At 41.5% G+C, this 12536-nt stretch overlaps 2 protein-coding genes across 2 annotated transcripts in view; one reads left to right on the forward strand and one right to left on the reverse strand.

Moving 5' to 3' along the window:
- The window catches only part of LIPM (lipase family member M), a 30736-nt gene extending 18266 nt beyond the window's left edge, over positions 1-12470 (forward strand). Inside the window, exons 7-12 of the mRNA XM_006147697.2 lie at positions 712-821; positions 6048-6184; positions 6322-6468; positions 7509-7580; positions 9868-9939; positions 11965-12470. Of these exons, the coding sequence (XP_006147759.1) occupies positions 712-821; positions 6048-6184; positions 6322-6468; positions 7509-7580; positions 9868-9939; positions 11965-12234 (808 nt within the window). The 3' untranslated portion in view covers positions 12235-12470. The remainder of the gene's footprint in view (positions 1-711; positions 822-6047; positions 6185-6321; positions 6469-7508; positions 7581-9867; positions 9940-11964) is intronic.
- The window catches only part of ANKRD22 (ankyrin repeat domain 22), a 37795-nt gene continuing 32109 nt past the window's right edge, over positions 6851-12536 (reverse strand). Inside the window, exon 7 of the transcript XR_001370343.2 lies at positions 6851-6971. The gene's annotated coding sequence lies outside the window, so the exon portion shown is untranslated. The remainder of the gene's footprint in view (positions 6972-12536) is intronic.

The raw sequence follows: 12536 nt of genomic DNA on the forward strand, positions 1-12536 counted from the left end.
GTGAGTTTTAAGCCACCGGGTCCGGGACACGAACCACGGTCGACTACGTGGGAGTCCAGCGACATAGCCATTACGCTAACTGCTGGTTCCCATCACAAAATATTTTTAATATATACTTAAATTCCATATTGACATGCAACCTCGTCTTCAGACCTGTCAGAGAAGGTTCTTGGCAACATTATTTTTTTTTAATTATTTTATTTAACTTTATTTATTTGTTTGTTTTTAATTTGACCAGAAAGGGACAGAGTGAGAGGGAGAACGAGAGCAAGAGTGGGAGAGAGAGAGCAAGCAAGCTGTCAGGTTTGGGATTCAAATCTTTGAACCATGGTCAGCCATGTGGGAATCCAGCATCCTTAACCACCATGCCACCTGCTGGCCCCCTTGGCAACATTATCAATCCTTTTTCTGTAAATGAGTCTTCGTGGTCCTGTACTATTTTAATAGTAAGTGCAATACCTCTATGAGGAGGGAATCATGTACTCAGTAAATATTCACTTAAGAGGCTTATCATTCTGTGATAACATCTGGAAGAAAACAGACTCCAGAGACACCCATGCATTGCAGATCTGAAAGGAGTCTGTGTGAGTGTGGGGAGGGCCACAGTAACAAGTTACTAGGGCAACTCGAGGGCTGGTTTTTAAGCCCAGGGGTGATTTTGTTTGTTTCTTATTATAACTATTCATTTAACTTTGTCTTTTCCCATTGTAGTTATGATGAGATGGCTAGGTTTGACCTTCCTGCAGTGATAAACTTTATTTTGCAGAAAACGGGCCAGGAAAAGATCTATTATGTCGGCTATTCACAGGGCACCACCATGGGTAAGTTCAAAGGAGCGAAGGTTGGTATGCTCAGAACTGTGAGCACAGGGCACAAGCTCTGCTGCCCTCACTCTTCCCTCGGATCTGGCCTTTGCCTTTTCGGTTGCTTTAAGGGCTGAGGGAAATAGGGACTGAATGACGGAGGCCCATGGTGTGGCCAGAAGAACCAGGGCTTTGGAATCAGGCAGATGTGGATTCAAACATTGCCTCTGCCACCACTTAGATAAATATCTGTGGAAAATGATTTAACCTCCTAATCTTGGTTTCCTCATCTACAAGCTGGGAATAAGAACTGCCTCTCAGAGGTGTCAGAGGTGTTTGGACTGGTTGATCAGAAGATGTATACAAGCTCTGGGAAGGCGGGCATTTTGTCTAAGGCATACCCATAAGAGCAGTTGTGGCATGCAACCCAGGCTCGTTAAACGTGTGCAGAGCCAGCAGGTGGCGTGGTGGTTAGAGTGCTGGGTCCCACATGGCCAGCTCCGCAGTTCAAGTTCCAGACCTCACAGCTTGAAACACTTACCAGGCACATGTATGTGTGCCCAAAATTCTGAGAGGAGAATAGAAGGGAAGGGATTGCAGCATGACCATCTACCTTCAGGGGTGATTTCTCACTTTTCTTCTCTCTGTCTCTCTCTGACAAGTGCATGTGCCTGATGGCAAAAATCTTGGGGGAAAACAAAACAAAAATCCTACTCAATGACTGTAGCCGAGTTCCCTTTCTGCCATGTGTTAGGGAATCAACAAGCAGTTCAGAGGCATCATTCCATTAGGAATGAAAGAGAGTTTTGGGGTTTTGCTCAAGGCATGCTCTTTTCCTCTATTGCCAATGTCAGGAATTATGTGCTGGTGCCTCATTGCCCTCCACAGTTAATGGTATTCTATGTCAACCCATTCAAACAACAGAGATGACCTCTAAAACCTGTTATCCTACTCAAAGCACTGTGAATTCAGATCAGTAGTGCGGACCCCGTGGTCAGCTTTCAGTTAACTCAAAGGATGCTGGTTGTTGCCTTCATTCAATAATAGACCAGTGGAGTCTGCCATTGATTTCTGAACTTCTCAGAAGACAGACAGACAGACATCCAGTCACACTGGCCATGGACACTGACTTTCCAGGTGATTTAATTCTATAATGCAAAGGTTTTCAGTGATCATTAAAATGATCACCAAATCTCGAATTTGCCTTTTACTAAGCTCTTGTTGTCCACCAAATAGAACGGCCACTTTACTCCTCCCTGAAGTTCCTAAGGTTTAGGCTCTGTCCTCAAGAAAGTAAGAAAAATAAAATACTCATTCTGAGAAATTTCAAGAAAAATGATGTCATAATTGCAAGGGAATGTTGTTTGTGTAAGTTTGACATTTTCTAGAAAGCCAAATTGCTTAAATCCCTCTTGCAAGTTACTCAGCCCTAGTGAACACATCCTAAGGGAGGTGTTTGAGAACCACAGCAAAGCCAGTTAGCAAAAACTAAACTGTGTGTGGCCTGGAGCCCCTGTGCGCTGACTTTGTTTGTTTGTTGCTTTTTTGAGAGAGAGAGAAAAGAACCTTCCATAGGGTCCTAATGCCGCAATCCACTCTCAGCCCCGCCCCGCAAGCATGTGCATGCATACTGGTGTGTACGGGGACACCCTGGGATGCAAACCCAGAACCCTCTCATGTGGCTTCAGCGTCATTGAGTATTGCATTATAGCCGCTCATTGCAGTTAGCCAAGGATTTTATTATACAGCAGGTATGGGTGACCACACATGACTAACTTGATTCCAAAGGAGGGTAAACACCACAGAAGACTTGGCTGTCTTGTTTCATTCTCTCCTTTTTATTTATCTGTGTAAGTCAGCATGTTACTGTCTGTGTCTGTTGGAGAAAATGTAATTCACTGGAGCTTCCTAAGTACTAATTACACTGCCAGAGCCTCGTTTTCTGTAGAACCTTCCCAGCAATTGGTGATCACTACTCACTTAATGTTAGTCCAAAGTAAAACTGAATTGTGACAGGAGTCCTGATGGCTCAAAGACACAAGTTCAGTTGGCTCATTTTTACCTGGTGCCCTCTAGTGATGAAGAGTCTAACTTTTAATTAATTTATTTATTTTTATTTTTAAATTTTTTGTTTTGTTTTGCCTTTAAGTATACGTGTTTGCTGGAGACAGAAAGACACAATGAGAGGGAATGTGAAAAATCACCTCCTGGTGGGATGAACACATTGCAGTCTCTTATCCTCCATTCTCCTCCTGGGATCTTGGGCATAACACACATGCGCCTAGCATGATTTTGAAGCCCCTGGGTCCAGGACTCAAACTGTAGTCAGCCATGTGGGAGCCCAATGGCGTAAACCACTATGCCATCTGCCGGTCCCTCTCCTTTATTGTTTAATTATATTAACATGTTCTAGTGATACTAGCTCTCCCACGGTTTTCATAGAAAGAAAGTTAGGGTGTTATATGTCTTCTATTTTACAGTACCCAGGGGCCCTTTACACAAGTTTAAAATTATTCAGAGTGTATTTTTTTTTAAATATATTCAAATTGTTTGACTTGACATGAGACAAAGGTGTTCATGGAGCTGTTAATTTGGGGAGCTTAAAGTTTCTTTATAGAAACGGAAGTATTTCTGGGAAAAGTAACTAGGTTTCTCAGATATTAACAATAGTCTAATGTTTTTTTCTTTCTCTTTTTTTCTTTTTCTTTTTTTTTTTTTTGTTAGAGATTTTTGCACATGTGCTCACCAGAGAGACAGACAGACAGAAAGCAAGAAATCACTCCCCAGGGGTACATCCATGCTGCAATCCTTCTCTTCCATTCTCCTCTTGGGATTTTGGGCACAAAAGCACACATACCCAGAGTGTTTCAAGCCACTGGATCTATAACTCGAACCACAGTAATTTATGTGGGAGTCCAGCAATGGAACCATTATACCATCTGCTGGTCCAATAGTCTAATGTATTTTCAACCCATCCTCTTGACGGCACAGCTGGGAGTGAAAGAGGTGATTCTTGTACCTACCTTTATAGGTGCCAGGCAAGTCTAATCAGATGAAAGGCAAATTAGAGAAGGAATCAGTCTTCCTTAATAATGCTCACTTGGGAGGCAGCAGGTGGCGTGGATGTTAAGGCAGCTGGATCCCATATGGCTGGCTGCATGTTTCAAGTCTCACCTGGCACAAGTGCATGTGTGGCCAGAATCCCAAGAGAAGGATGGAGGAGAAAGGAAGAAAGGATTCCAGAATGGCCACTTCCTCTGGGGGTGCTTTCTCACTTTCCCTCTTTGTTTGTCTCTGGTGAGTAAACACACTCCATAGCAAAAATTGTTTATAAAGAAAAGGAAATCTCAGGGACCAGGAGGTGGTGTGGTGATTAAGGTGCTGGACACTCCGACGTGAGGGACCACGGTTCAAGTTTTGGACCTGGTGGCTCGCTTTCTCACTCTCTGTCTCTCTCTCTGTCTCTCTCTCTGTCTCTCTCCTCTGTGTGTGTGTGCGTGCACGCGTATGTCTGGTCAAATTAAAATAAATGAATGAATAAATAAAATTAAATAAATAATTATTTTTTTAAAAAAAGTTTTAAAAATAACAAAAGAAAAAGAAATTTCACTAGCCTTGTGGGAACTGAATGGAAATCATGTGATTCTAGCTTTTCTCTGTCCAACCTCCCTTCTCCACCTCTCAAACTGCAAACATTAGCCTAAACAGAGTGTGTAGGCTCTTTTGAAATAGACGCATAAGCCAGCACAGTGTCGCGACACTACTGCAATGTTCCGCCCTGCCAAAGCCATATGGGAAGGTCCGGGGTTTGTATCCTGAGTTCTCTCTGAACATGCTATGTGTATGTGTGCATGCCTGTGATCCCGGCTGGCTAAAGCTGAGAATGAATGGAAACTCTGTTGAGAGTGACTGTCTCTCTCACTCTCTCTCTCTCTCAGAAATAAACTTTAAAAACCAATAAGAAAGAGACATGGAGTATTTCAGATATAATTTTCTTGCCCTGGCTTTGTATAATAGTCCTTTTTTTATTATTATTATTTTAAGAGGGTTTTTTGTTTTTTGTTTTTGTTTTGTTTTGTTTTGTTATAGGGCATGTGCACTCATCAGAAAGACAGACAGAGACAGAGAGACAGAAAGTGAGAAATCACCTCCTGGGGGGATTGCCACGCCACAATCCCTTTCTCCTCCATTCTCCTCTTGGGATCTTGGGCATGCATGCACATGCACCCGGCATGAGTTTAAGCCACCAGGTCTGGGATGCGAACTCTGGTCAACTACATGGGAGTCCAGCGACATAGCCATTATGCTAACTGCTGATCCCAGTAGTCTTTCTCCTGACATCTTAACAGAGAGCATCCAAAAAAATTTATATACTGGGGGATTTGTGTCTCTATTCAATAAGTAAAGAAACTGAGAGGCACAGACTGGTTTAACCAGAGACCTTATGGCAGAAAAAAGAGTGAGTTCTTATTTGCCAATCTGTCTACTAGATTATGTTACAACTTGAATTCCAAAAAAGTTAAGGATCAAGCAAAACCAACAAAAATCCCACTATCCTCAGTGCCCATTCTTATAGAAAATATTTGTTATAAAATAAGACGATTCCTCTAATTCTCAATTTTTTACTATAAAATAGCTTTTTGTTGTTGCTAGGTTTTTGTAATAGGGTGTGTATGCTCTCCAGAGAGAAAAGAAACAAAGAGCGTGAAAGTCAGAAATCACCCACCATGGAAGATAACCATGCTTCAATTCTCTCTCCATTATCCTCTAGGGACACATGCCCTGTGTGATTTTCAAGCCACTGGGTCCAGGACTTGAACCATGGTTGACCATGTGTGAGTCCAGTGCCTTGACCACCATGCCTCCTGCTGGTCCTACAAAATAGACTTTTGTTTAAAAAAAAAAAACTCACAATATTCTGGTAATTAAATAAGGTAAGAATCATAAAGGCTTCCACCAAACTGTCTAGTATATAATTACCTCCCACTATATACATTTTCTCAAAGTCAGTTTTATTGTATTCAACAATTCAGTGAGACCCTTCTACTTGAAAGTACATATGCTAGGTGTCGCAGGAAACACAGAAGAGTTTGTGTTGTTGCTTTCTGGCAGAGAGTTTATAATCTCATAGGAGTTGAGACATAATCGCACATAAATATTAAAATAATTTGGTAAATGTGGAAATAGATATGTTATGAGTTTGGGGATATTCATAACCATGCTTGTATGTCTCTTCTCTCATAGGCTTTATTGCATTTTCTACCATGCCAGAGCTGGCTCAGAAAATCAAAATGTATTTTGCTTTAGCACCCATAGCCACTGTTAAATATGCAAAAAGCCCTGGGACTAAATTTTTGTTGCTGCCAGATATGATGATCAAGGTACGTGACCCCTCAAAAAATTCCTCGTTTACATAGAAAAGTCTTCCAACCCAATTTTATAAAGCATATTCTTTGTCATTAGGGTTTGCTTTTTTCGGTCTTGTAATGACTACTTTTTCACTTCATATTTTTTACAGGGATTGTTTGGCAAAAAAGAATTTCTGTACCAAACCAGATTTTTCAGACAACTTTTTATTTACCTTTGTGGCCAGGTGATCCTTGATCAGATTTGTAGCAATATCATGTTACTTCTGGGTGGATTCAACACCAACAACATGAACATGGTAAGTGGAGCCTAGGCATAGCCCAGTGTCCGAATGCAAAGCCTTGAGCCATTAGTCTCACCCCGGAGGTAGAGTTAATCCCAGTGAACACCAGAGAGATGATGTTCTCCCAGTAATCCATTTCTGTCCAGATGCTAAGGAAGTGAGAAAAACGCTTCAGCCTGAGCTGAGACAAGGTTAACAGGAGGACATTGCTAGCTTTAAAATCATAGATTAAAGGTGGAGGAGCTCTAAATGCAGCTTTACAGCAGTAAATAACAGATTGAAACACAGATTAGAACCTGGTAGTCAACAGAGAGAACCGCCATCACCATCGACCTCTTCTCTCCATGGGGTCCTTTGGGTTAGTGTAATAGATCAGTTCTTCAGTGGAAAGTCTGTGGTTTCATTTGACCTAGGCATAGCTGCCAGTTGATGAGTGCCATCGGTGGGCTCCCGGAAGCATGCTGTGAGATGCAGATTCATATGCAGAAGGATTCTGGGCTCTCCTCTTGGGATAAATCCTAGAGAAGGGAAGGAAGCAAGATTCAGTATATGAAAAGTCAAGCTATGATGCAGACTCAATGAGTGTCTCAGCTGGTTGACTAGGGATTTGTGAAGAAGGGTGACCTTGCAAAACTGTCGTAGGTTAGGGAGAGAAGCTGAGTCTTTATAGCCCCATGTCAACCACTCATGTAATGCAGACCACACTGGTAAGGGGCAAGACATTGGGCAAGGCATTCATCTCTCTACAACTCAGAGCAGGCTGACCATGGAGGGCTGTCTGCCAGCAGCTGGAAGAATATGTCTTTAATTCATGAACATTTTTCCTTCCTCTTTTCGTAAATCAGCAATTTGATTTAAAGCTAGTAGTTACAACTATTTCTTTTTTGTAACCAATTCCTATAAAGGACAGTGTCAGAGATATGATAGTCCCTACAACAATGCGGTTATGAAGTCAGGACTGACTTTCAAATCCAAAATACATGCTTTGGTTCTCGTTAAGGTGCACATTTTGTTAGTTATCCCATGTCCCATAAACCATTCATGCTTTGTTACAGAGCCGAGCAAATGTGTATGTTGCCCACAATCCTTCGGGAACATCTGTGCAAAATATTCTTCACTGGAGCCAGGTAAGACTGTTAAATCCGTGGTCTTTTCACATTTTGTCTAGCATAATCAAAAGATGCCCTTTTGGGGGGGCCTGCAGATGGCTTGGTAGTTAAAGGCACTGGACTCCCATATGGCTGACTGTAGTTCAAGTCCAAGACCTAGCAGCTTGCTTTCTCAATTTCTCTTTCTCTCTCTCTCCCTCCCTCCCTCCCTCCCTCCCTCTCCCCTTCTCTGGACAAATTAAAGTAAATAAATAAAGTTAAATAAAATAATTATTTTTTAAGAAAGCACCCAATATGGACACAGCATTTTAAAAAATAAAAAGATGCCCTTGTAACAGCCCAAGTTAAATAAAATAATTATTTTTTAGAAAACACCCATTATGCAAACAGCATTTTAAAAAATAAAAAGATGCCCTTGTAACAGCCCAGGGATTATTTGACATGGATCTGAGATAAAATGCAATGTAGTCTATGCTGTTCAACTGCGAGCATGATATAGCTCTTTGAAACTTTTCAGGAGATGGGAGGAAATGATAAGAGTGACCCAAGGACCTTCTTAGTGGTTTTGTTTTATTTTGTTTGCCACAGGGTGTGTACATTAGCCAGAAAGACAGAGGGAGAAGGAAAAAGCACCCCAAGTGGGACGTGGTCACACCACAGTTCTTTCTCTTCCATTTCTCCACCCTGTTGACATTTTGGGGATGCACCTACCTATACCTGGCATGTTTTGTAAGGGCTGGGACTCAGCTATATGAGATCTGACTCCTTTAACAACTAGGCCATGGTCTGGCCCATTTAGTGTGGATTAAGGGACCAGCAGATGGCAAAATGGTTACATCACTGGACTCCCATATAGTCAACCTTAGTTCAAGTCCCAGACCCAGTGGCTTGAAATTTACACCAGGCATGTGTGTATGCAGGTCCGGGATCCTCAGAGGTGAATGGAGGAAAGGGGATTGCAGCATGGCCATCCCCTCTGGGGGGAATGGGAATTTCTCGTTTTCTGTCTCTCTCTGTCTCTCTGGCAAGCACACATGCCCTATAGCAAAAATCTCTCTTAAAAAATAAGTGTCAGGGGACCAGTAGTTGGTGTGATGACTATGTCACTGGACTCCCATGTAGTTGATTGCAGTTCAAGTCCCAGACCTGGTGGCTTAAACTCACGCCGGGTGCATGTGCGTGCGTGCCCAAGATCCCGAGAGGAGAATGGAGGAGAAGGGATTGTGGCATGGTCATACCCCCTGAGAGATTATTTCTCACTTTGTGTCTCAGTCTCTGTCTGTCTTTCTGGCAAGCGCATGTGCCCTAATAGCAAAAACCTCTCCCAAAAAAGTATGGGTTAATATGGTCAAAGTGATACCATTCTCTGCTTCTAACCTCAAAGATGTGGCTAGAGAAGATTATGTTTCCACGTTGTCTTCTTCAGCAACTCCAGTAGCATGGTCAGGTAGACACAGAAATATGCTAGGGTGGGCCAGATTGCCCAAAGAGATTTTCATAGTTCTTTGTACTGCAAACTTCAACTGCAGTCACAAGAGAAAGTCATGTATCTGTGTGAACATGTGTGTGAAAGAGAAAGAGGGAGGTTGAGTACGTCATCAAAACTAAAGAAGAGAGGTCAGCAGGTATCTTGATAGTTAAGGTGCTAGACCTCCATATGGCCAACCCTGATTCGAGTTCCAGACTCAGTGGCTGGAAAATCATGGTACATGTGTGTATCCATGTGCATGCATGTGTGTGTCCATGTGTGTTTGTATGTGTATGTGTTCTGGAAATTCCAAGAGGGGCACAGAGGAGAAAGAATTGCAGCATGGCTATCCCCCAGGGGGTGATTTCTCACTTTCCCTCTCACTATCTCTCTGTCTATGTCCAGCGAACATATGTACTCTATAGCAAACCCTTCCACCCCCTCCCAAAAAAAAAAAACTAGAAAAGAAATTTAAGTTGGATTAAATTTGGTCACTGTTCCTGGATGACATCACATAGTCCCAGGGGGGGCACTTTCCCATGGCAGTCCACAGAGCTATACAGGAGACCCATCTACATTGATCACAAGGGGAATGCCCTTCCTAGAGTTGATAATGTGACAGTCAAGTATCTGCAGTCCATCTTTCCTGTGAAAAGAGCCTCAGTCTTCTCTTTCCACACCCCTGCAGATGATCACAACCCTGAGTGGAATACAGCCCCACCTTTGCTCTTTGCTTCCCTCACAATGGCAGACTTGGTGGCATGTTTTCATGACACCACCACTACCACCCTCATCTAGTGACCACACTGAGTAGCTTATATTCATGTCTCCCCTTAGGCAGTGAATTCCGGGGAACTCCGAGCATTCGATTGGGGAAGTGAAGCCAAAAACCTAGAGAAAGGTAATCAGGTAAGAAAATCCAATATTATGTGCTAAAACTATGCCTTTGGGACATGTGTGAGAGGAGAACTATAGTGACAACTTGTCCTAGGGATGAAAGTAAACATAAGAATGAAGAGCGTAGTCTGTGGATGATACTAGAAAGATTCTTTGAAGGTCAAAAACAAAAAAAATCAAATAAATTGGCATGATGAGGGTGAGGTTTCATGGCACAGGGAAAATAACACTAAACGGCAAGGGAGGTTTACTGTAGTCTTGCTTCTCTGCACTGTCAGTGTGTGTACTTGTGAGTAGTCCACTTCAATTCACCAGGCCTCAATTTATCTTTACAATAAATATTATTGGGTTAGATAATTCTTGAGAGTTCTCCCTGGTTGCACTTTTAATGAATCTGTGATTTGCCATTTAAAAATAACTTTCAAAATGTTAACACATTACATGTGAAATTATATAGTCAATGCTATGGAATAAACTTTAAAGCAAAAACGTGGAGAATCAGACTTGGATAGGTATATTCTTTTGAGCATAAAATCTCTAGAGGTTATTGGTTAGTATGTATGTGAAGGTAAATAAATATTTGCTGTACAAGCACAGCTGGATGGAGCTGATTGAACAGTCTAATCTTTGAGAGTCTCACATCATATCTTTAGATAGAGTATTCTAGCCTAGAATAGTTTTAACTTACCAGCATCTAATGGACTAGGTTGTAGAGAAAGTGATGTATGCAAAGTAGGAACCAGAATATCTAATGAAAGAGAAAATATGTAGAAAGGTGGCATAGAATCACAGAAACTTAGACCTAGATATGATATTTAGTTCAATCTTTTTACCTGTAAGGTGAGAAAAAAATATATTCCTAGCCCCATAGAATATTCCAACCATTCATATCTAAATGATGTTATAACTTCAAATTTTTAGAGAGCCACAAAGAGAAAGAAGGATACCTATGATTTAAGACCAAGCTCCCTCGTGGATTCTCTGAATAGGAAATGGGCCTCACCATTTCCTCACACTCAGGATGCTAATAAGTCTTAAGAGCTTAGGTTAACCCACTAATACTCTTAAATAAGGGAAGTTTCCAAGAATTGGGAATACACATACCTTTCTTTGTGTGATTTTGAGGTACAGAGGCAGAGAATGAAGGTTGGAACAGATACTTACACTTTGCTTCCCCTTGGTTGAAGTTACCCAAGTGCAATAGACCAATTTGCTGATTTCTCCCATGGTTTTGGAGATACATACAGTCAAGCTGGGCCTGCCCCAAGGGCTGCTTGAATCACATCAAATTTTTGAAATTCAGAATTCCTACCAAAAGGTTTATCCGCCTTCCTCTTAGAGTCTCTCAAATTCTTGACTCATGAGATGTTCGTGAAAATTTATTTTAAAAGACAAATACTTTTTTTTATTTACCAGAGAGCAGGTGCACTCACCAGAGACAGAGGGAAAGGGGGAGAGGTAATGCAAGAAAGCACCCTCCATGGGAAATAGTCATACCACAATCCTTTCTTCTCTCTCTCTCTCTCCCTCCTTTGGGGATTTTAGGCACACATGCACACACACACACACACACACACACACATACATACATACATACATACACACACACATGCCCAGCATGATTATCAAGTCACCAGGTCCAGGGCTCAAGCCATGCAATCAATCATGTGGGAGCCTTAACCACTATGCCACCAATTGGCCCAACAGAGACATTATTTTTAAAGGCAATTTGTTTGCCAAGTATGTAATAGTGAGAAAAAAATTAAACATAATTCAGTATCTAAAGTATAAGGCAATTTACATATCTTCTCATTTGACCTAATAAGCTATTGAAGACATTATCCCTGTTGCACAGATGAAGAAACTGAGGTTCAATAATGTTAAATAATTTTCCCTTAAATGAGGAGCTGGGACAGAAACCCTCAAATGTCCACCTTTTGCCAAACATGGCACCTTTATCATGTTCACTTGAAACATAAATTATGAGTTTGGAAGTCCACATGTCACCAAGAAGTTGAAACTATTCCTTTTTTCTAGCCAACTCCTATAAAGTACAAGGTCAGAGATATGACAGTTCCTACAGCAATGTGGTCGGGAGGTCAGGACTGGCTTTCAAATCCAGAAGATGTGAGAACACTGCTGTCTGAAGTGACCCACCTCATCTACCATAAGAATATTCCCGAATGGGCTCACGTGGATTTCATCTGGGGTTTGGATGCTCCTCACCGTGTGTACAATGAAATCATTCATCTGATGAAGCAGGAGGAGATCAACCATTCTCAGGGAATGTGTGAGCCCAGATCATGAAGTATTTGACACTAAAACATCTTATGAAAAACTTCATGGAAGGTGGGACTTGGGTCCATGAGAAGATTTTTAAATAGAATTTCCAGAGTTGGAAACCTATCACATCAGTAGAAGCCAAGGTGAAGAGATGGCAGAGCTGTGCTATATGTTCCTTCAGATTTCCTGCATTTGGCACTAAAATTTACATATATATACATATATACATATATATATGTATACACACACACACACACACACACACACACACATATATATATATATATATATATATATATACACACACACACACACACACACACACA

This window comes from Tupaia chinensis, unplaced genomic scaffold (assembly GCF_000334495.1).
Source record: "Tupaia chinensis unplaced genomic scaffold, TupChi_1.0 Scaffold000217_1, whole genome shotgun sequence".
Taxonomy (NCBI): domain Eukaryota; kingdom Metazoa; phylum Chordata; class Mammalia; order Scandentia; family Tupaiidae; genus Tupaia; species Tupaia belangeri.